Here is a 21,625-nt window from a genome sequence, read left to right on the forward strand (position 1 = left end):
AATGAAGTCAATTGGGTTCAATTAACCTGATTTTTTTTGTTAATTAATTTGACTCGTATAAGATAATTGGATCTGGTAGATTTAAAATTATCAATTGAACAAATGAATGCCGACAGATTAACAACATAGTTTTAACATCAACAGGAAATAATTTTTAAAATAAATTACAAACGGACTAATAAACCTATTCGATAGGGTTTAAAATTTGATTTTGGGACAAAAGTCTTTCAATTTTCAGGGATTAGAAGATCAAGTAAAGATCAGAAGAGGGAAAATTATGAGGCCAGAAAGGGAAGGTTAATTAATTTCATGAGAAGTGACCATTATGCTCATGCTAATCAACTTAGATAATCATTGTAACAGGATCTTCTAAAAATCGTTTAAAATTCTGTAACCACTGAGCTCCCACTGCCCCGTCAACGACTCTGTGATCACAACTAAGGGTGACATTCATCACATTTGCTACCTTGAAGCCTCCGTTTTCATCAGGTACAACTTTCTTTTCAGCTGCGCCAACGGCAAGAATACAGGACTGAGGTGGACTGATTATGGCACAAAAGTGTTTAACTCCGAACATCCCTAAGTTTGAAATGGTAAAAGTGCCTCCTTGGAATTCTTGAGGTTCCAATTTGCCTGGAAAAAAATTGACAAAATTAGTTAAATTGCTCTGATTCTCATTCAAGGGCCAATAGAAATTTGAAATTACCATCTCGAGCTTTGGCAGCTAAAGCTTTAGTTTGCTCGCTGATTTCCTTGACTCCTTTGGTTTCAGCGTTGAAAATGATCGGTGTGATTAGACCTCTTTCCGTACTAACTGCCACAGAAACATCAACGTTTGAATATTGTCGTATGAATGATTCTTGCCAAGATGAATTCGTTTCTGGTACTTTTTTACATGCGAGAGCAGAAGCTTTAATCACGAAATCGTTTACGGAGACTTTGAAATTTTCCTTGCTGAGCATTTCATTTACCCTTTTCCTCAGGCTGAATAAAAGAAAATCAAGATTAAGATGATTTGCTTTACCAATGAATTAAAGTTTTACTTACGCAAGAAGTTGATCCATTTCAATGTCAACACTTAAGTAATAATGAGGAATAGATTGTTTTGATTGCAATAATCTCTTGGCGATAGTTTGACGCATTCCAGTGAGAGGTATGTCTACAAAAGAGCCTCCAGCGACTGGAGCTGCGACAGTGGCTGCTACTGGAGAAGCTGATGCAACATCTTGGGCAATGATTCGACCACCAGGTCCCGACCCTTGACCAACGAATGAAAGATCGATCCCTTTAGAAGAGGCTAAAGCTTTAGCGAAAGGACTAGCAAAGATTCTGCCCCCGGCAGGAGCTCCACCAGAGAATGCGACCTGTTGGGGAGCGCTTTGAGGAGCTGAAGCTGGAGCTTGTTGAGAAGGCGATGCTGGTGCAGAATCTGCGGCTGGTTTAGCGGAAGATTCTGAAGGGACAAAATCTTTGAACGCAGCAATATCCTCTTGGTTAGAAACTATGATACACAGAAGCTAAAAGGAAATGAAACATAATTAGATCAGTGAATGGGGAAGTTTTAAATCAATCTGATCGATGATATAATCTTCAAGAATGGAATCATACTTGTCCAATTGGAATATCCTTAGTTCCAGCAGAGACCAATATTCTAGCTAAATAACCTTCTTCTGGTGTCTCGAAGCCCATTGTAGCTTTATCTGTTTCAATCTCAGCCAACAAATCACCTTCATTAAGTTTGTCACCTTCCTTCTTTTCCCATGAAATTATGGTTCCCATTTCCATGGTTGGTGATAATGCAGGTAATGGAACCGGTGTGTATTCTGGTAAATCGCCAGAGGAAAAACACCTAACATTATATTGCAAAGGTTTACCAGAAAGTAAACCATAATGAGCACATCGACTCTTCTCTAGTCTGATACATCTAACAGAGAAAAACAGAAACAGTTTGGAACAATTAGAAATCAAACTAAACAGCAAATAGCAGGAAAAACACTACGAATAATCAACTTACGATGAGAGTGTTGATGATGATGAATATAATCGAGTATTTCGAGAGGTTACCTTGAACTTGCCCACAGATTCCAAATCTTTTTTAATGATGTTCGCTAGTTTATTGACATTGAGCGGATTAGCTCTCGAAATGATAAGGGTTCGAAACATAATTTGCTATAAACAATAAAAAAGAAAACAATTGATTAAATTAAATATCCAAAAAACAAAGACAATCAAAACGTAGCTTCAATATCAAAGTCAAATCATTGTGATGACTTTAAGTGAGACCAGAAAATCAAAACAGAGAAAAAGAGCGCGAAACTCAAACTGATTAGGAAAATGGTTCCGATTGATTTTGATGAAAATCTGAAACAATTAATGAGATAAATTATCTCATTTGATTTGATAGAATGTCTAACCAATTGCTTATAGTTTGATTGACAGTAAAACGTTTCAAAATTATACCGTAATTAATAAAGTTTGTGTAAGAAAAAGTTTATTTTTATCAAGTAATAATCAAATCAATTGTATTGGTCATTTGTATTGTTCAATTGTTTTGTTTTTTAACTGTTTCATCACTAAGCTGATAACTTGTTAAATATTTGAATTGTTTAACAATTTAAATAAATAACTGGATTGGCTGAATATGAGTTAGTTAGTTTTTTAAAATTTTTTTCGACAAAATGTTAATCACAAGGATTGATGAAAATGAAGCCTTTGAATTGTTTTGTGCTCATTTAGTTGAGGAAATTTTCTGATTAATTATCGATTGAAATTAATCTGAGATCCAAATGATTAATCTTAATTGTCGAGCAGGGACAATGGTTCAAACGTCCTCTAGAATCGACTCAGTGTTAAATAAACAGTTTGATTATGTGCAACAAGAATTAAACTGATCTAAATTTACTTGAAAGTAAAAACGATGAACGTTGATCATCAGATGAATATTCAAGTGAATGAAACAATATTATCAATAGTGAATAATAAGTAACCAGAAAACCAGAAGAATCAAAACAAACCCGAAACCAGAATCAACTCGAAGGTATGAGAATTTTTCTTAATTACTTTTTCTCTGTTCATCATCATCATCAATTAACTTTAAGATTTACAAGAACATGAGAGTGAGCAACAGAGAGAGAGAAAAGTTGAGAGACGAGATGAAGATGAAGATGAGAGGGGAGAGAGTGAAAAAAGTGATATACAATATGAAGATGAAAACAACTCCCACATTAGACCTTGTCGTTAATCCCACGCCCGTTTCTGAATAACAATCAACGATTAGTATAAATTGTAAGTCTAGTTACTCTCTGTTCAGTTAACTTGCGAATCCTTGTTAACATAGTTAATTTCATTATCACCATTGATTGAACACAAATCATCATCTTCATCAAGATTATCAGTTATAATCAATTTCCAAGAGTTAATTGAATTGTGTGATTGTTTGATATCTTTCCAGTTATTGAAACTCAAGTGAACCATAAATATCATGACTTCCGAAAGAAAAGTTCCAGTTCTAAGATCAGATTTCAATCTGATTGATAAAGAGTTTGATTCAATTCGAGATCGATTCGAGGTGGAAATGAAAAGAATGGAGGAAGAAATGAGTCGATTTCGATCACAAATTCAGGAAAGAGAAAGAGACTTCTTTTCCACTGGACATTTAACTCGAACCGAATCTCCGACCAACAGACATCGTCACGAAGTAACTTCATGGCTCGACGATTCATCGCTCGTTCATGATACTCCCGATGGAAAAATAGTCAGATTGAGATACGATGTTTCCCAATATGTTCCGGAAGAAATTGTTGTTAAAACAATCGATCGACGATTAAAGGTGAGTTTAGACAATTTAATTTGCTATTAGAGACCATTGAACATTTCTAGTTAGTTAACAACCAATTTAGCTGATAGATTTGGAGGAAATTAAATTGTTACCAACAGAGTTAAGGTTAACCAAGAAAACCAAAAATACTCATGATGACATGATGAAAGTTTCAAAGTGTATTAACAATTTAGTCAACTAATCTTAAAATAGATTGTCAAACATTTTATCTCATGTTAATAATCAACTAATTATATTTTCATTCTTGAAATAGTTTACCAATGAGAGATAATCATACAATCAAGTATGAATAATTCATTAACTTATAATAATTTAGTTGATGATTTATAAATTATTTTATTGTTTCTCATCAATCAACATACAAAAATTCAAGATAAACAACCAATGAATTAGTTAATTGTGTTTATACATCATCTTTAAATCATCCTGTTGATTAAATTATTTTTTCTTGTTTTTTTATTTGGTGAAACTTTTTCAGTTTAATAAACTATAATTAGGATAATCAATATAATCAAAAGTCAGGAATCTCAATAATAATCATATTTTAATCATGAAACATGAAATTTGCTGAATTAATGAAAAGGAAGAGCAGAATCGAGGGAAAATCAATATCATTATAATCATAATTAAGGTCATTGGGTGAGTTTAGTTTCTAAATATAAATCCATGCTTTCAGCTGATTGTTGGTTGATTGTTGGTTGATTGTTGTCTGGTGAATATCAATCAACCGTATTAACCATCATATTCCGGTGCTTTTAATCAGTTAACAATCATCAATTCTGCGTAAAACTTTTGATACGATGATGAACTTGATTAGAAGCCAGAATTTGTTTCTTTCCATTTGATTAGATGAAACATTAGAATTTTAATTGTTCTTAATCATCATTATCTCGATTAGATTGTTTTTTTTCTGTTCTCATTGAAACCGATCCATTCCTAATTTACCAATCAATTGAAATGATGAAATTGTTTCACAATTTCAATGACAATCAATTGACCAGTAACCTGGATCCATTGATTAATCAGAATCAAAAATAAATCAGAACCTTTAATCATCATCGTAGTTAATGACTGAGTGGGCACAACTCCAATTAGTTAATCCATTTGAGTTTCATCTTCCTAGGCTCATCTTCATCTCTAATGATTAACATTGGATATAAATAATATACTAATTGTAATTAGTTGTTTCCATAAAAGGGAAACATTTTTCACTAGAAAATTAACTTTCAAGGTTATTATTAAGATGGATGTAAGTAAAAACCAAATATAAACAATCAACTCCTCCAGATTATCATCGTTGGAATTATTTTTAATCATTTACAATTAAGTGAATGTAGGTGTTGAAGAGGAACCACTGATTTAACATCTCTATGTTGTTTCCATTAATTATCGGTGATTAATTGATTGAAGGAAACATTGACAAGCGAATGGAAATAACAAAACTTTTCCATCAAATTAATTGTTCACATTATTAATTATGTTTCTTTTTCTCTCATGCAATTTAGGTTCATGCTGTTCATGAAGAGAATACTGAAAATCGAAAAGTATTCCGTGAATTTAATCGGGAATTCCTCCTTCCCGAAGGTGTTAATCCAGAGCAGATTCGATCGACTTTGTCCACTGACGGGATTCTAACGGTCGAAGCTCCTTTGGCCGCGATCGAAGGTTCAAACGAAAGACGAATTCCGATTGCGCATAAATGAAACAATTAAATTACTCTAATCATCAATTTCGATGCTATTTAGATTGATCTTCTTTATATCATCATTTCGACGACAATTATAATCACAATTAGGAGGTTCGAGTTGACGATTTTCAGGATAACAAACAAAACTCTCAAAATGTTTCTCGACGTTAATTTTTTGATTAATTCTTTTGATTTCCATCGAACCATTTTCTCATTCAATTAATTATCATTATTGTTAATTATCACTATTATTATAATTTCTGAATAATGATTAAATCTAATATTATTTAAATCGATTACTTGATTAACCTCGGATTTCAACTTAAACTTGAAGCAAATGCATTGAAAATGTTTCTTGTTAACATGGAATTGCTTTTAATTCAATTATGAATAATTTAATTAACTTGGTCAAGAACAATTAATACAATTTTGTGATTCAATTTAATTTTATGATATCTAAAAAACTCTTAATTATTAACTGCTATTTAGAATCAATGTCAAATTCAAGACTTGATACTAACCTATTCACCTTGTTAACTATCCTCGACTTGTAACAATTAATCATATTAATCATCAGCCATTCAAACTGTTGCTTGTCAATTAAATCTGATGGAAAAGTAATAAACTAATTAAGTTAATTAACTATTGAATTCCTTATTTCCTTTATAATGTATTTTCTTTGTTCATAGTTGAGTGGATGTTTTAATTACAAGTAAATCTATCAATAGGTAAACAGTGTAGTTGAATTACCTAAGAACAAAAAAAAAGCAGGAAGGAAAAGCTTAATTAGCTGAACAATTAAATCGTTAGTTAGTTTGAGTAAAGAAAAACAATGGATTTGATTAATTGATTCTTCTAAAATTGGCTGTATTTCGATTTGTAGTCTGGATCATTGGATGAGATGGATTGATAGAAGTACAAAGAAAACAAAAAGATGAGATATAAAAAAAGGTTTTTCATTCAAATTAATGAAATTACAGAATTACATCAGATTTGTGATTCATCTCATGAACAGCGTTTTAGTAGATCAACATCAACATGATACTGTTCCGAAAAAAGATCAAATTATACAGAACGGGGTTCTTACATAGTTTTCAAGTATTCCTACTCTTAAATAGTGGATTGATAGTTGATTGGAAGAAAATACATAATTGTTTAAACTTTAAAGAAGTTGAATGTTTGTCCCTTTGTTTGCTTTGAAAACAATATTGCTACAAGGGTTACACAGTTAACATAATATCTTCGAGCATTAGGAAGAAATTATGAAAAAAAAGCTCTCGCAGTTAATGAGCGGTTTGATTGAAACTGATAGAAGTACAAAAGAGACAGAGAGGAAAGAAAAGAGAAGAGAAGAGAAGAGAAGGAAATAAAGGTATGCAAAGATAAAGAAACTTTTTTCTTCCGTTAAGTATCAAAGATGCTAAATATTTATAGTCAATTTACGTTCTTCCTAAAACAGGAGCATTCATAATCTCTTGAGGGTTTTCTTTTTGTCTTTAGCTAAATTAGACTTTGTTTTTAGCCTCTTGGTCGGTGGTGCACTTTCATTTGATTCGTTATTTGTTGTCGTACTTTTGGAACTTGTTCCAGCAGATTCACTTTCATTGGTTTCCTTCTTTTCTTTTGGAGCACGAGCGTGGATCTCTGTCATCATCAGAGCTCGTTTACAATAATCATCATAATGTTCTAATAATAATTTACCGGCTTCTTCGTTTAGAGCTGATTCTGGATTGGGAACTATAAGCAAACATTTGATTGTCTAGAAGAGAAAAAGATTAATAAAAATTAGAATTAACCAGAAGAGATTTAATAATTACTTTAAATAATAAGAAGACCATGAGACTGATTCGGAAAAATAATTCGTTGAAAGAGAACAAAAAGAAAATTAAAAACATTCTTGTCAAGGTTGATGGTAGGGACAAGGCAATCAACCTGGTAATTCACTTATTGACCATGAAAAGCTTGGAAATAAGCCTTGATCCAAAAAATAAAAAAACTCCATGATTTAAATTTAGTTAAACAAAGCTTATTAAGCGAATAAAAGTCCATAGATCATTAACATGGCTGCACAAATAAGATGAAATCTGATAGAGGATTGGGAAATATACTCAAGATAATTGAGGTTAATTAGAGAATAATTGAAAATTTATCATCAGTTGAGGGGTAAAAATATGAGTAAACTAAGTTCTTGACTTTTTAATATAACAACAGGATAACCATCAGACCATAAGCTTAACCAGTGATGCTTGATAAAGCCTACAATCAGGTTAACAAACAACATAAGAGCCCTAACACTATTATTATTTACAGGGTAATGTAGACGCAAAAGGGTGAAATGGGAAGTTTAAAAAAGTAAAGTAAAAAATAAAATCTTACAAGGAGAATATGCTTGATTCCGAGATCAGATTTCCATTCTTTTTTCAATGTATTCACACAGATTTCACCACTTCTGGATACATTAGGATGGAAGACTTTGGTAGTAAAGAATGCCTTAGGTGGTGCAGATGGAAAATCTTGAACTAAAACCAATCGAACACGAAAAGATCCTCCAGAATATGGAGTACCAGCTAAAGAACATCACACAAGTAAAATAAATAAACGATAAACAAATTAGTTTAAACAAATTATCAAGAGTTTGACAATTGAGTTGAGAGGCTAAAGTCCATAGGAAAAAGATATTCACAAACCTGGCCCATCAATGATGGCTTGAATGTTGGTGACATCTTCATCGTTCAAGATCACTTTAATTCCTTCCAAAGGTTCAGTAACTAATTTGTGTAATTCTTTTGTGACTTGTTTGATTACATGAGGAGATAAATTTTCAACGTTGGAAGATGTCTAAACATAAACAAAGGAAAAAAAACAAACACAGGGAGAGGTGAAAAGGAAAAGAAAGAGATGAACATGAAAATGAATAAAAAAAAGAAAAGACGGAAGAAAAAAGATGGTGGGTAAGTTAAGATGAAATCTCACATTGAGATGGAACAAATCGACAATAAGTCAATTCAAATCAATCAAATCAATCTAATTGTACTTACCGAAGACATTTTAAGAAAGAAATAATTAATTAACTCTATTAAAAAAGGAGAGAAAATAATTAACAATTAGAAAATAATTTCAGTTACTAAATTCAAGCTGAAGTTCCAACAGAAACCGCTGTTTACGCAGCTGCACCGCCCATTCGCTGATTCCTATTGGAGCTCCGGTTGTCATGGAAACGAAGAATTTTAAAAAAGAGCGCGAAATGTAAACACGAAAACCTTAAAGTCAATTGACCGAAAAACTTTTACATTTTAAATTATTTCATTCGTTAGCTTTTGTTACCTGACAGGTAATTTATTACCGATCGATAGGTCACATTTTTAAACAGACAAAGATTCCACTAGAAAGACTAAAAAAGATTGGAAAATATTGAGAAATTTGTACAATTTGAATTTAAATTGTTTTCTTCAAACTTTTGTTGAATTTTAATCAGAATTTGTGATCAATGAGAAAACCAGATTATCTCATGTCGATGATTGAAAGTTAAAACTTATCACTTTGATTGTATCATGATGATAACTAACAACCTGAATATATCAGTTAATCAGTGTACACTTTTCATTATCATCTAAATTGTTGACAACTAATTATTAATACTTTTAAATGTTACCCTTTTGATTGGGAATTAAATTTTTGTTGAAAAGACAATTTGTTGAAATGTTTTTCTTTTCTTCCCAATAAAATTGGTTAATTAACTTTAATTGGAATTTTTGACTCAACAATTTATGAAAAATAATCAACTCGGTGTTTTGAAAATTGCTCTTCTTTTCTTATCCACCTGATTGTAGATTAATTAACAACAATCAAGAGAAAATCATTTCTTTCAAGTGTATCGTGATGATAATGCATAATCAACGGTTGATTGATCATAATTGTCACAAGTAATTCATTCAAGATCCTTTATCATGGTTCAGCTCAAGTAAATTACGCCAAAAATATTATTTATTTCAAGTTCAAATGATAAAGATGAAATATTATCATCAACAGAATCATGATCATGATCATGATCATCATTATCTTTCCGATTCTTTTGCTGTTTAATTTCAACAACAAAAGAAAAGTTAATTGTTATCAAATTAATGGTAAAGTTACTGCTTTTTATTTCTTGAGAATCGCAATTAAATTAAAATAGACGATAAATATTCCAAGTTAATCCAATGATCACAATGAAAATTTCCAAACTTGATCATGAAAAGTGTAACATGATAATGTCTCCACATGAAGACTATGATTTAGCCAGTGATTAAGCAACTATTATGATCACAATTAAGAAGTAGAAATAATAAATGAAAATTAATATTTGATTTGAAACAAATTAGCTGATGAAAAAAAAGGAAAAAATTAAGATGAAGATGATTAGATGATAATGATTGGGCATCGATTGGCTGCACCGTTTCTAATACACGATTAACCTGATACTTTCGCCTCGGGCTATTCCTGGTCTTTCAAGTTTACCTTTGATTATCTTCATCATGATAATGTGTTAGTATTTTGTTTGTTAACAATTTGAATTGTTACAAGAACATAAAAAATAATGTTGATCATCTTCATCAGTTTCTTCAGTAGTTCATCTGAAACAAGATTTAACATTAATCATTATTATATTACCGTTACCTTGATCATCATTGCAATTCAATATATTATATTAAACGTCGGTTCGCAAAGTAAATTAATGTTTTCCAAATCATTCCAATATTTTAATATTAATTTAATTGCAGTAATCAAGTATTTTGGATCAATTTTGTAAGAGGATCGTAAGGATCACTCGATTATAAAGCAATGAATTGATCTGTGATAGAATTTGTTTCTCGAAAGGCAAGAAATAAACAAAAGAATAATAATCATCCGGGTGTATGGATAATACGATGTAATAATAAATTCAACAGAAAAAATAGGCAACAAAGTGAATTTGTGTAACCGTGATAGAGATAAAAAAAACAATAGAAAAAGAGTTGATAATTAAGACGAGATTCAGGGTCAAGGTTTCGTAAATTTCATCTTTTGCGTCTCATGCGAGGGCAAATTTGATTGTTTGTCATTCGGGCTCGTCCAAGTCCGCGAACATGGATCTGATATCTAGTGTATTCGCCACATCTAGTACAGCTCTACGAAGATTGGGATGTTCATATAGCTCACTCTCAGGTAACGGCGGATGACATTTTGGAAAATAATTACGTCCCTAGTGAGAATGTGAAAGAATCAAAATTTGGGAGAGAAAACGGAAATTAGAGTCCGTTCAAGAATCGAGGGTACCATTGGTACTAATGTTACTCACCCGGAAAAGACGATGCATTTTAATAACAGCATAACAAAAAATATATCTGAGAATCAATAAACGGAGGAAATCATCGCCATAGAATTGAATGTAAACCGGGTCAACATTTCGGGAACGAGTCAGAATTCGGCCTGCCTCCGAATAGAAACGATTGATGTGCGTCTGTGCTTTTTCCCACAATTGAAGGGGAATCTCAATGATGTTCGATATGAAACAAATGGCGGCCAATGGGCTGTGTAAGAATAAAGTAAACAATGAACCTTTGTGATGTTGTTCATGGAATGGCGCTGGGGCTTCTTGTGGGGACATGATGACCAGGAATGGTTGACCAAAGTATCGCGGAAGGCGACAGAAAGAATAACTATTATCACTGTCCACAATTAGGAAGAAAGGTTTACGAAGAAATGGAAATAAGTCACCAGGGTATAAACAATTGATATTCTTGTAGTGAAGATCACGTTTGCACGAAAAGTCAGCATCTCTTCTGGAATTGGTCACTAAACCACCCATATCATAACCGACTGAAAAGCGATATTGTTGAAAAGTATTAGAAGATATTCAAGGTACTAGAGAAAAGTCAATTCAAGACTTACCATCTTCAGAATGCTTAGCATTTGGATATGTACCGTCCGCGGATAAGTACAATAGTAAAACACCATTGCGAGGCAGCTCTTTAAAACCAGAGGCCAAAAATACAAATAGTTGACTAAAAGTTGGTCTAAATAATAGATACTTGTGAAGATTTTCCCTTTTATGACCTCGATTTTCATCATTTTCTGGGAAAGTGGCCATTCGTCCAGGAGCGGGTGAAGTATCGTACAATTGATTGATGTCTTCTTGAGGTTCTCGCTCAAGAACTTGAAGCATTCTAAACATGTCTAAAGTCAATTCACTAAACTTGATCTGAAAAAGATGATGAAAACAAGAGGGAATAAGATATTGGGACAATAGCTAATTGTGTGAATATAATTGACTCACTTGATCACATACATTTCCAACAATTAAAATCTCTTGAAGAGTTAATTGTGGAAAAGCTGTCTGAGGAATAGGCTCCTTTGGAGGAGTATTGTGAGGACCCAAACGAGAAGACAAAACCACCGTTATATTATCAACATCCAACACGGTAACTAAATTATCAGACTGAAACAACAGAGAAACAAATTTCATTATTGCTGTAATAGATTCTGAAAGCCATGAAGACTCATGAAGTATTGAACAAACTATTAATAAGATCTGATGTCTTAATGTCCTTGACTCGGACTGGAGAGTTGATCAAATCTATTGAACAAATTGTGACTGTGATAGTTTTCAATCAATCTCATTTATCAATTGGTAACTTACTTCAATGAACAATTTTATCTCGGTGAGAACAACTGACCATTCTAATGGGTCATCGGGCTCATACGTACTCGTATAATCGTCAATATGTTTAGCCAATTCCTGGAAATAAAAAAGGCGAAAAATTGATTTGGTTGAAAAATGGAAACATCGATTAGTTAATTCGATGGACTTACTCGAACAAGATCACGAACTAGTTTCATCTTTTTGAGCAAAAGACAGACCACTATGAACCTTGCATAGTATCGCAATTTCTTGACCATCAGGTCAGATCTTTCCTCTTTTACGGCTTTAGTATAATAACCACGGGATCGGATTGCCGAGTAAAAGGAATAGGCTTCATTTAGATAATTGGTTTCACTTGTTCTCAGACTGTAAATAGACAGAAAATGAAAGGTCAGTTCAGTCCGTTCTCGAACGTTTATCCAAATATCAACGGAATACTCACTAATAATGATAATATAATTGTCCTATTTTAGAGGCAACTTCACCGATTTGCCATCTCTTCAGTCCATACTTGGCATCTAATATTTGCCTGTCAGATCAAAGGGGAGAAACCATCATGATAATTTCATGATCTAATTGATCATTTATCACAGTTAATTACCGATGTTGTTGTTGAAATTTCCACAATTTAGTGTAGACATCAAATGTCCTGCCAAAGTACGGCTGCCATTGTTTGTGTCCATATTGAGGAAGATCTCTGTTGAATTCGCAATGGAAATGACAGTTCGATCATCAATGAATAAAAATTTGAAGAGAATTAAAGACAAACCTTAAACCATTGAACAATTGCTTCGATTTTTCCAATAGATGACAAAATTCAGCGACTATTTTTCTTTCTTGTTCCTCAATCTCACTCATTACCATCATTCGTCTTTGTTGGTGGTGAGTTTGGGCTGTTATGTCATCCAGAGAACCTCTTGAATCGTAACAATTATCCAACATGTTTCCAGAGATTAAGCTTGATTTCTGCATTTGGATGGATTTAGGTAAAGTCCTCCGATGATGAGGATAAGCGCTTGGATGATCAATTTTGCCGGCTTACGAGGCTGAGTGGCTTGTATATAAGCCACCACTCACTTGACCGCGTTGAAATTTATCAGCTCAAAGAGATTTAGCCCGATTAAGATGAACTATCGTGAAATGCTGAGTATACAAGTCGATTGACTTCAATACAGCTAAAACAGAGAGAAAAGAAAAGTAGATCGAGAAAGAGAAAAAGAAAAAGAAAGAGAGAGAGAGGAAAAAAGCGAAAGAAAGAAAGAGAGAAATAATGTAAGAGAATATGAATTAATGAGAATGAAATTGTGATGGAAATGAGGTTCCATCAGAATCGCTAACTCACCAGAATCGCGATAGGAAAGATATTAATCCAAAATAAATGAATTTATGGATAAGAATAAGCAGTTTTGTCGAAAAGTAAGAAAAGAAAAGAGCGAAAGAAAAGAAAGAGAAAAAAGTGAGGGAAAGGCTGAAAAGAATGACAGAAGTAGAAATGAAAGAGAAGAAAGTTCGAAAGGTTCAAGGGTCGAATGAGGTTGTAATGGGTTCACAGAGTTTCGTTGATCTGTTTTTGATTACAGTTGATGGAAAATATCACAAAAGAAAAAGTTTACTGGTCATTTTGACCATCATCATAGTCGATTAGTGACCAAGAGATTGAATAAATTAGACAAGATGAGAGTGAAAGAAAAAGTGAGAAGATGATTTAAGATGTTCAATTGATAAACTCGATTCAGATTGATTCGAATGATGAAGATTATGAGTGATGATTAGAAAGTAAGAATATTGATGAAGAAGATAAAAAGGAGAGAGAATAGAATGAAGTGAAAATGCGAGAACACGTATTAGGAAAGAGAAGAGAAGAGAAAGCAAAAGGATTTAATTTCTCCTCTTTATCTTCTTTCTTTCTTTTCTCCAGTTGATTGTACTGGTCACTCAGAATTTACGATTCTTTCTTATCAATTCTCATTTGGTTCCTTCTTAATATGGTAGCACTTTTGTTCTGATTTTCTGGTTCCAAATTGAGGTGAGCGAATACTTATCACGATGGATTTTCCTCTTTCTCTTTCTCTGTCTTCTTCCCTCTCCTTCACTATGTTGATTGTGGTTCTTTGATTTTCACAAATGATCAATTCGATGGAATTATAATCGAAACTCTTTTGGACATTATTTTCATTTTCGAAAGTAAACAGACGGATAATCACTATTCACTAATTAAAGATGAAAACCGGAAAGAGAAAAACACCAAGTAGTAAATGAAGATGAAAGAAGATGAAGAAGAGGCAGATAAAGGTTATTTACTAAATGCTTTTACTGGAAGAATCGAATAGGAGAAGGAAAAATTGTTCTCTATTTTTTCACTATCGATTCGAAAAAAGCCAAAAAGAAAGAGAAGAAAGTGAAAAGAGAGAAAAGTTCATGATTCGACTCTCTCTTTGGTCTTAGTGATAAACAGAGAGATGAGAGAGAAAGAGTTCAAAGAAAGATGGAATTACCTTTTCATCTTATTAGTCTTTCTTTTCTTTCTTTGCGAAAAAACTCCAATGCTCCTGATGCCTTTGTATCGATGATTAATACACGAATCTGTAAGAGACAGACACATAGACATGGATGATGGAGAGAGAGAGAGAGAGAGACGCAACATAGGTAGAGAGAGAGAGAGAGAGAGAGAGAGATGGTTATATTCTCACTTTTTCGATCAATAGAAATGCAGTTAACCCAAAACTTATCACGCAAAAGCGAAATTCGAAAGTTGTCCGATTCTGCCAACAGCTGACAGAACTTCTTCTGTTAATAATTCGAAATCTCAACTCTGATTATTGAGTCAAATTTAATGCGAAAAACTAAAAATTGATGTTGATTGTGGACAATTAAGCCTTTAATAGACAAGAGAAATACTTAATTTTATTATCGAATCAAATTGTGGATTTGAACTTTTTTACGAAACTTTTACGAGACTTTGACGTTGATTTTTCCAATGTCCAGTTAATAAGAACATTATAATGATAACAAAATACTGTTGACAATTAACGCGATAGAAAATTAAAGTTAAAGTTTATCAAAAGATTAAGTTCAATAGCGAAAGGTTAATGTACATGTACATGGATATATGGATTACATGTACATTATCATGTAGATATTATAACAATTATTTTGATTGACCGGTCAGTCAATTTGAGAGAATCAAAATTACATGAAATACACAATCAGTTGGAAAGTAAAACTTTAATTAATCAACAGAAAATAGAGTTACAGGTAAAAGTCATGTTTCTAAATGGACTCAGGTGATTATACTTTTAATAATAGAAGAAGAAACTTGGAAAATAGGCCAATAATCTAAATTGTGATTGAATGAGAAAAAGAATCAGCGAGATAGTTGGATGGATACTTTATTCGGTTTACCTGATTTAACGTGCAACTCACCTTCTATTTTTAAAGGTCATGAGAGAGAAAGAGAGAGAATAACGAAAGGAAGAAAAGAAAGAGAAACATGGAAATGATGAACTTGTCTGTCCCGTTAACCGTTACTCCGTATTCATCATCTTCATGATGATCATCTTCATCTCAATTTCCCATTGAAATGATCCTCTAATAGCATTTTGTTAGAGGCGGTTCAACGTGCTCATCATACCTGCAACTCTCCTCCTCCTCCTCCTCCTTTCATCCTCTCGATATGTTCACATGATGATGGAGATGGGGAAGATGAAGTTCTGAGCTCCCTCTCACATCCTTCTCCCTAAATCAGAACTTCAACTTGACATAAAAAAGTTGGAACCAAAAATAACCATTTAGTTAATTCACTTGATACTCCGAGTTAACTTTTAGAATAGATTTTAACTTTTAACTTTGATTAGTTTTAATTGAACTTTTTCTTCTTCTTCTTCTTCTTTACAACGTGTAACCTTTATGTTTATTTTATCGTAATTTAAATCATGTTATTTGGATTTGGAATTGCAAATGAGAGACGGAATTAAATTTCTTGGGCAATTTAAGTTTTCTATTAAAAGTTAACCTTTGATCGTTGAAACTTTCGTCGCCCTTTCAACGCATTTAAACAATTATGAGAGTGACAATGTTGGTAACGATATTGATGGTAAATAAATTAGTTTAATCAACTTTTAATTGTGATGTGTTAATAAATTGATTGTTCATCATTCATTTGTGTAAATTTTTACGTTTTTCTATTTTATTGTTTATTATGTTTCCTTAGATTGTTTTAGTTCATCTGAATGAAATTGTTTCAGCTCATTGGAGTGACGAAGGTCAAACGGGCAATGGTCTGGGTAAATTGTCCGCTCTCGATGTGATCTGTGGTAAAGATCATATGACAGTTCGAGCTGAATTTGCTGGTCCCTTCCACGGGATAGTGTTTTCCAAGGGGACTTATGGTCAAGACAATTGTGTTTACATAAAACCCTATTCAGGAGTGACCCATGCGACATTTAAAGTTTACTATGACCAGTGTGGTACTAAGCCCGATCTTCAAAGTAAATATTATGAAAACACTGTAGTTATTCAATATGGAACTGATATTATCGAAGCTTGGGACGAAGCGAAAAGACTTCGCTGTGAATGGTTTGAGGCTTATGAGAAACCGGCCACTTTTCGTCCCGCGATTCCTGTTGCTGATCTTGATGTGGTCGAAATGAATTTCCAAGGAGATGATATCGATTGTTGGATGGAAATTCAAGAAGGTAAAGGTCCTTGGGGCCGTGAGGTGTCGCGAATTGTGCCTGTTGGTCAACCAATGACCATTGTGATCGCAATTAATGATTATGGTGGTGAATTTGATATGAGAGTTAAATCATGTTTCGCTCATGATGGAGTCAAACCTCCTATTCAAATGACTGACGAACATGGTTGTGTCCTTCGACCTAAAATGTTGACCAAATTTGAAAAGGTCAAAGATCCAAATGGTAAAGCAACCGTCATCTCTTATTCGCATTTCTATGCATTCAAGTTCCCCGATTCGATGAATGTTCAAATCCAATGTACAGTTGAAGTCTGTCGACATGGTTGTCCCGATGCCTGTCAAAAGACACCATATCAACACAAACCCGACAAACAGTTCAAACAACAAGTTTCCTTTTCATATACTCAACGATCATCCCAACCAGCGCTCCAAAGCTCCAGTAGCCATCATCATGTTGCTCCAGTTCAAAAGGAATCAACTAATGTACAAGATTTACACGGATTAGCATCGAGTGATTCATCTTCTTTGCCTTCATCCTTTGTCTCATCATCTTCACCACAAGTGATTCCTTCATCAACTCCATCGCCACCAGCACCATCTTCATCTTCTGATCATGGATCAGGTCAACAGTATTTGTCTAAAGGCTTCGATTCTAAACGATTAGCCGTCTACTCAAAAGACGAAGCTAAAGTTTCTAATAGCTCATCACCTTCATTTGATAACAATCAGAATACTGGATCAGTAGATCTTGGTGATAATAATTCTGATAGCAATGAAGATGAAGCTCCGATTGATGAAGAAGAGTCTAAATTTTCAAAAGAAGGCGATTATCAAGCTCAACCTTCAAACGATCAGAAAGTTGTTGTTCCTCAAACGCCTCATCACCCACCGCCTTCACTTTCCTCTCCTTCATCTGAATCATCTCAATCTTCATCGTCATCCGCCTCAGAAGGCGGCGAAGATGATAAACCCGTTTTCGTCCATGACCAGAATGGACCAAAAGAATCGATATTTTCTAAACTAGCCAACGATAATTACGACAAAGCCGCTGAACTGTTCAAAGATCTCGGTGTTAATGTTGATATTGCCAAATTTGCCTCCGGGTTCATCCATGGAATTGATTCAAATAACAACAATGAACAAAATATCGCCTCGTTATTGGAAAATAATAAAGTGAGAGACATTGTTGAAGCCTCGGGAATCAATTTGAAGGAATCTAATCATCTAATTCCTCAAGTACAACCATTAATTAGTAAACCAATTAAAGATACTAATGGCGGCAGTAATGATGAGGAAGAGCATTTAAATCCTGATGAATTATCTGTCATCGCAGGAAATTCTGAACACTTGACATCTCCAGTTCCAACATCATCTTATCCTTATTCATTATTGAATAATAATGGAAACGCTAATAAACAAGAAACAGGTCATCAGCAACAATTTAAGCAACAAGCAAATGAACAATTTAGAGAAACTTCAACAGCAGGAACTCAAAGTCAAATTAATCAAAATGGTCCGGAAAAAGGTCAATTATCAGGGATTAATAATCTAAATAATAATAATAACATAATTTCCAATCATCAAAGTTCATCTTCAATCAGTTCATTGAAACCCACAAATTCCGGTATCAAAGTGAATCAACATGATAATCAGAATGTGAGACCTGATAAGAATCCTGAGCCTGAAGCACCAACGGGATTGAACCTTGAGAATCCGGTTGCCCAAGTTGTCCCCTTACAATTAGGGATCGGTCCAATCAATAGTTTTGTCCCACCTAAGTTTCAACCAAACTTGATGCCTCCTCAGCCTCAGGGAGGATCACAGCAACATCCTCATCCTTTAGTTCATCAACAACACAAACAGAAGCCAATTCATCATTCACTTCACCCTCAACCTCAACCTCAACTTCATCCTCATCCTCATCCACATTCACAACCAAAACCACAACTTCAACCACCGCATCTGAATCATCATCATCACCAACAACAACAACAAAGACCAATAATAATCGACGGAATCCAATTGCGACCTCAGCACCAACCCCATGGATCTCCACATGTCCACCAACAACAACAACACCCACCACAATTAAATCTTCAACAACGTCCACCGAATCTCCCTCTTCATCGAGCCGCTTCTCTGTTGGCCAATTTCGCCGGATTATCTAATTTAAATCTTCCTTTTTTAACTTCTATTCAACGTCAAGATAATCAGCGAAACATTAATCACCCTCCGGTTCCTTCAGGCCCAATTTCGGCGACATCGGCCTTCCCTCATGGCCCTCGATCTTTCCGATCTAAAAGGTCACCCTCGTCCGAACCCATTGTAAGTGTGAAAAAGGGATTTCAAGTTGTCACCTCAATCGATCTTGATTTCAATCCCAATTCAACCGAATTACCGGAAATTTATGAAGGTCGACGAGAGGAAATCATCTATGGTGTTTGCATGCCCTTCAACGGGCTAATTGCTTCACTTGTAACTATCATCGCAATAATTGTCTTTTCACTAATTTCTTCATTTGTTTTAATAAGAAGAATCAATAAGCTGAGAAAAGAGAAAATTGAATTTTCTTGATCTTTTTCATTTCTAAATAATTAATTTATCTTCTGTAATCTATTAATCGTATCACATGAAAAAAGAAACTGTTTCATTTTCATATCAAATTTACTTTCTAATTTTCTCATTGATTTAATCTCGATCATCTTTCTGGTTTCTCATAAGTGTATTTGATTCACACAATTATCAAAATGAATTTTTCTCAAGTGTCAAATTTGGTGACTCTCAAAGGACAATTAGTGAAAACGGTTAGGTTAGATGATAATTATGTCAAAAATGTTTATTTTTATAATCGAAAAAGAAATTATCTCCAATTTGTCGTCTAATGATTAATTAAATAGGGTCAGGTTGATTATGTCGTTTGTTATAAATGAAAGTTGATGAAAAGATAAAGTAATAAGTAGGAAAAAAAATGAGAAATTTAAAAATTATAATTCTGACCAATTGCGTCCATTGATTCTTGATCGAGAAGATGAAGCCACTTGGTATCTTGGTTCCATCGGTGCCAAAAAACATTCCTCAACCTTTGGATTAGGCTTAGGCCTGTGGGCAGGAGTGACTTCGATGTGAAAGACTGGGATTAGGACATCAAGAAACACATAACTGAACCGATAAGATCGGGACAGGGCACAATGGGGAGTATCGGTGGTATCATGATACTCGCAATTGGTGTTTGGCTCATATGAATGGATCACACGGTAGAAATCGTCCATACAAAGAGCCATCGGACGAGCTTTACCTACAACACGTTTATACAAGCAAAACATGAGGTATGTTAGATCCAATACCTCATAGTTTTCGTAGAATCCAACTTGTTCTACTTCGGTGGCCATTCTTTTAAGACATCCAGAGGTTTGAGTCAGACCAAGACCATCGAGATCAGGTAAGGTGAATAAGGGTTGCACATATTTCCTCTTCGTGTCTGTACCTTCTGGGACAGGCAATCGCTCGGCTTGGACAAAAGCGTTAAAGGCAGCAATCGAGTTTTCTAAAGAGGCCACGTGTTCCTCTTGAGTCTCGGTAGCCGCCATTTCCGTAACCGGGTACTCAGAAATATCATAAAGAGGTAACTTATGGACTCGCTCCATGTGCTCTTTCACCTCATAACCATGACCTATAGGTGTCTTACCACCATCGATGAATTCATGATAGGAATCTTGGATCCCCTCTTTAAGACTAAATTTGACGATACCCACCTCGATTGGAATGTAGGCATTTTGTTTGGTCTTGACGGCAACATTGAAATTGACAACGTAGAAATCAGTATTTACAATTTCGTCAAGTGGCCGGGAACAAAAATCTTCAATCATGGTCATACGAGTCGCATCGTCGATACCAGCTTCTTTTTTACCAATTCTCTCTTTAATTTCTTGTTGAGCAGGTGGTAATATATCTAAGACTCTTCCTCTTAGCCCGCTATTTCTTATTTTAGCTTCAAGCTTATACTCTTCTTTAGCCCGATCATCTAGGGCTTCCCAATCTTTCGCAGCCATTTTAACTGCTTTGTCGATGTTTGTCTCACCAGAACGTGATTGCCATTCACTGACGAATATCATGTAAGCAGAAGCCTTTTTCTTAGACATAGCTGTTTTTATGAGGTGACTAATCAATTAAATAGAAAAAACAATTTGTAAAAGAGAAAGACAAAAAGGTCATTTTAAATGAGAAGAAAACGCTTAAAAAGAAAACATGATACTTATGATGCTCTTTGAATCATCAAAAGAATAAACAACAAGAATCATATTCAAGAAGAGATAATGACGAAATTTACTTACCAAATTGATGAAGAGAAATTGCAAAAAAGAAAAGAAATCTAAATAGAAAAGAAAAGAACAAAAAAAGCAAAGAGAAAAGAACGAAGTTGAAAGACCACAAGTAGGAAGAAGACTTGAAAGAAACGCAACAGGTTGTAGGAGATTAATGGAGGTTTGAAGATCGATGACACTGATCAAGTTGAGAGAAAACGTGGCTTTAAATACCAAAAATTAGAGGACCATTAAAGAAATTAAGCCAATGGCGAGTTGAGTTTCGACAGTTGGTAAACAATTTAAACACTTCAACTTGAAGAACCAAAACTTGTCAGAGATTATTGGTTCGCTTTGAAAAAGAAAAAGAAAAGCGAATGTGAGTGACATCTATTGGCTTAGAAGAGAATTTTTCATGGAAAATTTAATTGTTACAATGAAGAGA

General features: G+C 34.0%; 6 protein-coding genes across 6 annotated transcripts; 2 read left to right on the forward strand and 4 right to left on the reverse strand.

Moving 5' to 3' along the window:
* Positions 1 to 16: 16 nt before the first annotated feature.
* LOC128397957 (dihydrolipoyllysine-residue acetyltransferase component of pyruvate dehydrogenase complex, mitochondrial-like) lies at positions 17 to 2,274 on the reverse strand. Its single transcript, XM_053358755.1, has 5 exons — positions 2,015 to 2,274; positions 1,609 to 1,924; positions 1,048 to 1,517; positions 707 to 984; positions 17 to 633 (listed from the first exon to the last, which is right to left on the reverse strand). The coding sequence occupies exons 1-5, from the start codon at positions 2,161 to 2,163 to the stop codon at positions 344 to 346; spliced, it is 1,503 nt and encodes a 500-aa protein (XP_053214730.1). The 5' UTR covers positions 2,164 to 2,274; the 3' UTR covers positions 17 to 343.
* Positions 2,275 to 2,885: 611 nt separating this feature from the next.
* On the forward strand, positions 2,886 to 5,817 carry LOC128397971 (heat shock protein beta-1-like). The gene is made up of 3 exons (XM_053358772.1): positions 2,886 to 3,037; positions 3,452 to 3,829; positions 5,344 to 5,817. The coding sequence occupies exons 2-3, from the start codon at positions 3,482 to 3,484 to the stop codon at positions 5,539 to 5,541; spliced, it is 546 nt and encodes a 181-aa protein (XP_053214747.1). The 5' UTR covers positions 2,886 to 3,037; positions 3,452 to 3,481; the 3' UTR covers positions 5,542 to 5,817.
* Positions 5,818 to 6,460: 643 nt separating this feature from the next.
* LOC128397970 (ubiquitin-conjugating enzyme E2 S-like) lies at positions 6,461 to 8,719 on the reverse strand. Its single transcript, XM_053358770.1, has 4 exons — positions 8,564 to 8,719; positions 8,213 to 8,363; positions 7,902 to 8,092; positions 6,461 to 7,284 (listed from the first exon to the last, which is right to left on the reverse strand). The coding sequence occupies exons 1-4, from the start codon at positions 8,570 to 8,572 to the stop codon at positions 6,991 to 6,993; spliced, it is 645 nt and encodes a 214-aa protein (XP_053214745.1). The 5' UTR covers positions 8,573 to 8,719; the 3' UTR covers positions 6,461 to 6,990.
* A 1,503-nt stretch (positions 8,720 to 10,222) lies between these two features.
* LOC128397953 (protein SCAI-like) lies at positions 10,223 to 14,692 on the reverse strand. Its single transcript, XM_053358749.1, has 10 exons — positions 13,529 to 14,692; positions 12,956 to 13,361; positions 12,788 to 12,883; positions 12,629 to 12,715; positions 12,357 to 12,552; positions 12,184 to 12,282; positions 11,821 to 11,982; positions 11,436 to 11,745; positions 10,843 to 11,363; positions 10,223 to 10,746 (listed from the first exon to the last, which is right to left on the reverse strand). Exons 2-10 carry the CDS (start codon positions 13,156 to 13,158, stop codon positions 10,603 to 10,605), a joined length of 1,818 nt encoding a protein of 605 aa, XP_053214724.1. The 5' UTR covers positions 13,159 to 13,361; positions 13,529 to 14,692; the 3' UTR covers positions 10,223 to 10,602.
* Positions 14,693 to 15,938: 1,246 nt separating this feature from the next.
* Positions 15,939 to 19,542, forward strand: LOC128397950 (myb-like protein I). Its single transcript, XM_053358747.1, has 2 exons — positions 15,939 to 16,279; positions 16,397 to 19,542. The coding sequence occupies exons 1-2, from the start codon at positions 16,247 to 16,249 to the stop codon at positions 19,451 to 19,453; spliced, it is 3,090 nt and encodes a 1,029-aa protein (XP_053214722.1). The 5' UTR covers positions 15,939 to 16,246; the 3' UTR covers positions 19,454 to 19,542.
* A 147-nt stretch (positions 19,543 to 19,689) lies between these two features.
* On the reverse strand, positions 19,690 to 21,496 carry LOC128397960 (protein maelstrom-like). The gene is made up of 2 exons (XM_053358759.1): positions 21,211 to 21,496; positions 19,690 to 21,037 (listed from the first exon to the last, which is right to left on the reverse strand). Exon 2 carries the CDS (start codon positions 21,016 to 21,018, stop codon positions 19,864 to 19,866), a length of 1,155 nt encoding a protein of 384 aa, XP_053214734.1. The 5' UTR covers positions 21,019 to 21,037; positions 21,211 to 21,496; the 3' UTR covers positions 19,690 to 19,863.
* Between the last annotated feature and the right edge of the window lie 129 nt (positions 21,497 to 21,625).

This window comes from Panonychus citri, unplaced genomic scaffold (genome assembly GCF_014898815.1).
Source record: "Panonychus citri isolate SS breed McGregor unplaced genomic scaffold, ASM1489881v1 Contig00040, whole genome shotgun sequence".
In the NCBI taxonomy this organism is placed as follows: Eukaryota; Metazoa; Arthropoda; class Arachnida; order Trombidiformes; family Tetranychidae; genus Panonychus; species Panonychus citri.

Bases quoted from the DNA above. Each gene is read 5' to 3' on its own strand.
- LOC128397953 (XM_053358749.1), bottom strand. From the start codon at position 13,158: ATGCAGAAATCAAGCTTAATCTCTGGAAACATGTTGGATAATTGTTAC. The intron at 11,983-12,183 runs GTAAGTTACCAA...CTGTTGTTTCAG, and splicing joins AGATAAAATTGTTCATTGAA to TCTGATAATTTAGTTACCGT. The intron at 10,747-10,842 runs GTGAGTAACATT...CATTCTCACTAG, and splicing joins AAATGCATCGTCTTTTCCGG to GGACGTAATTATTTTCCAAA.
- LOC128397957 (XM_053358755.1), bottom strand. From the start codon at position 2,163: ATGTTTCGAACCCTTATCATTTCGAGAGCTAATCCGCTCAATGTCAAT. The intron at 1,925-2,014 runs GTAAGTTGATTA...TTTCTCTGTTAG, and splicing joins TCATCATCAACACTCTCATC to ATGTATCAGACTAGAGAAGA. The intron at 985-1,047 runs GTAAGTAAAACT...TCTTTTATTCAG, and splicing joins GAAATGGATCAACTTCTTGC to CCTGAGGAAAAGGGTAAATG.
- LOC128397971 (XM_053358772.1), top strand. From the start codon at position 3,482: ATGACTTCCGAAAGAAAAGTTCCAGTTCTAAGATCAGATTTCAATCTG. The intron at 3,830-5,343 runs GTGAGTTTAGAC...CATGCAATTTAG, and splicing joins CAATCGATCGACGATTAAAG to GTTCATGCTGTTCATGAAGA.
- LOC128397960 (XM_053358759.1), bottom strand. From the start codon at position 21,018: ATGTCTAAGAAAAAGGCTTCTGCTTACATGATATTCGTCAGTGAATGG.
- LOC128397970 (XM_053358770.1), bottom strand. The intron at 8,093-8,212 runs GTTTGTGAATAT...GATGTTCTTTAG, and splicing joins AGCCATCATTGATGGGCCAG to CTGGTACTCCATATTCTGGA. The intron at 7,285-7,901 runs GTAAGATTTTAT...TTTCTCTTCTAG, and splicing joins GAATCAAGCATATTCTCCTT to ACAATCAAATGTTTGCTTAT.
- LOC128397950 (XM_053358747.1), top strand. From the start codon at position 16,247: ATGAGAGTGACAATGTTGGTAACGATATTGATG. The intron at 16,280-16,396 runs GTAAATAAATTA...ATGTTTCCTTAG, and splicing joins TGTTGGTAACGATATTGATG to ATTGTTTTAGTTCATCTGAA.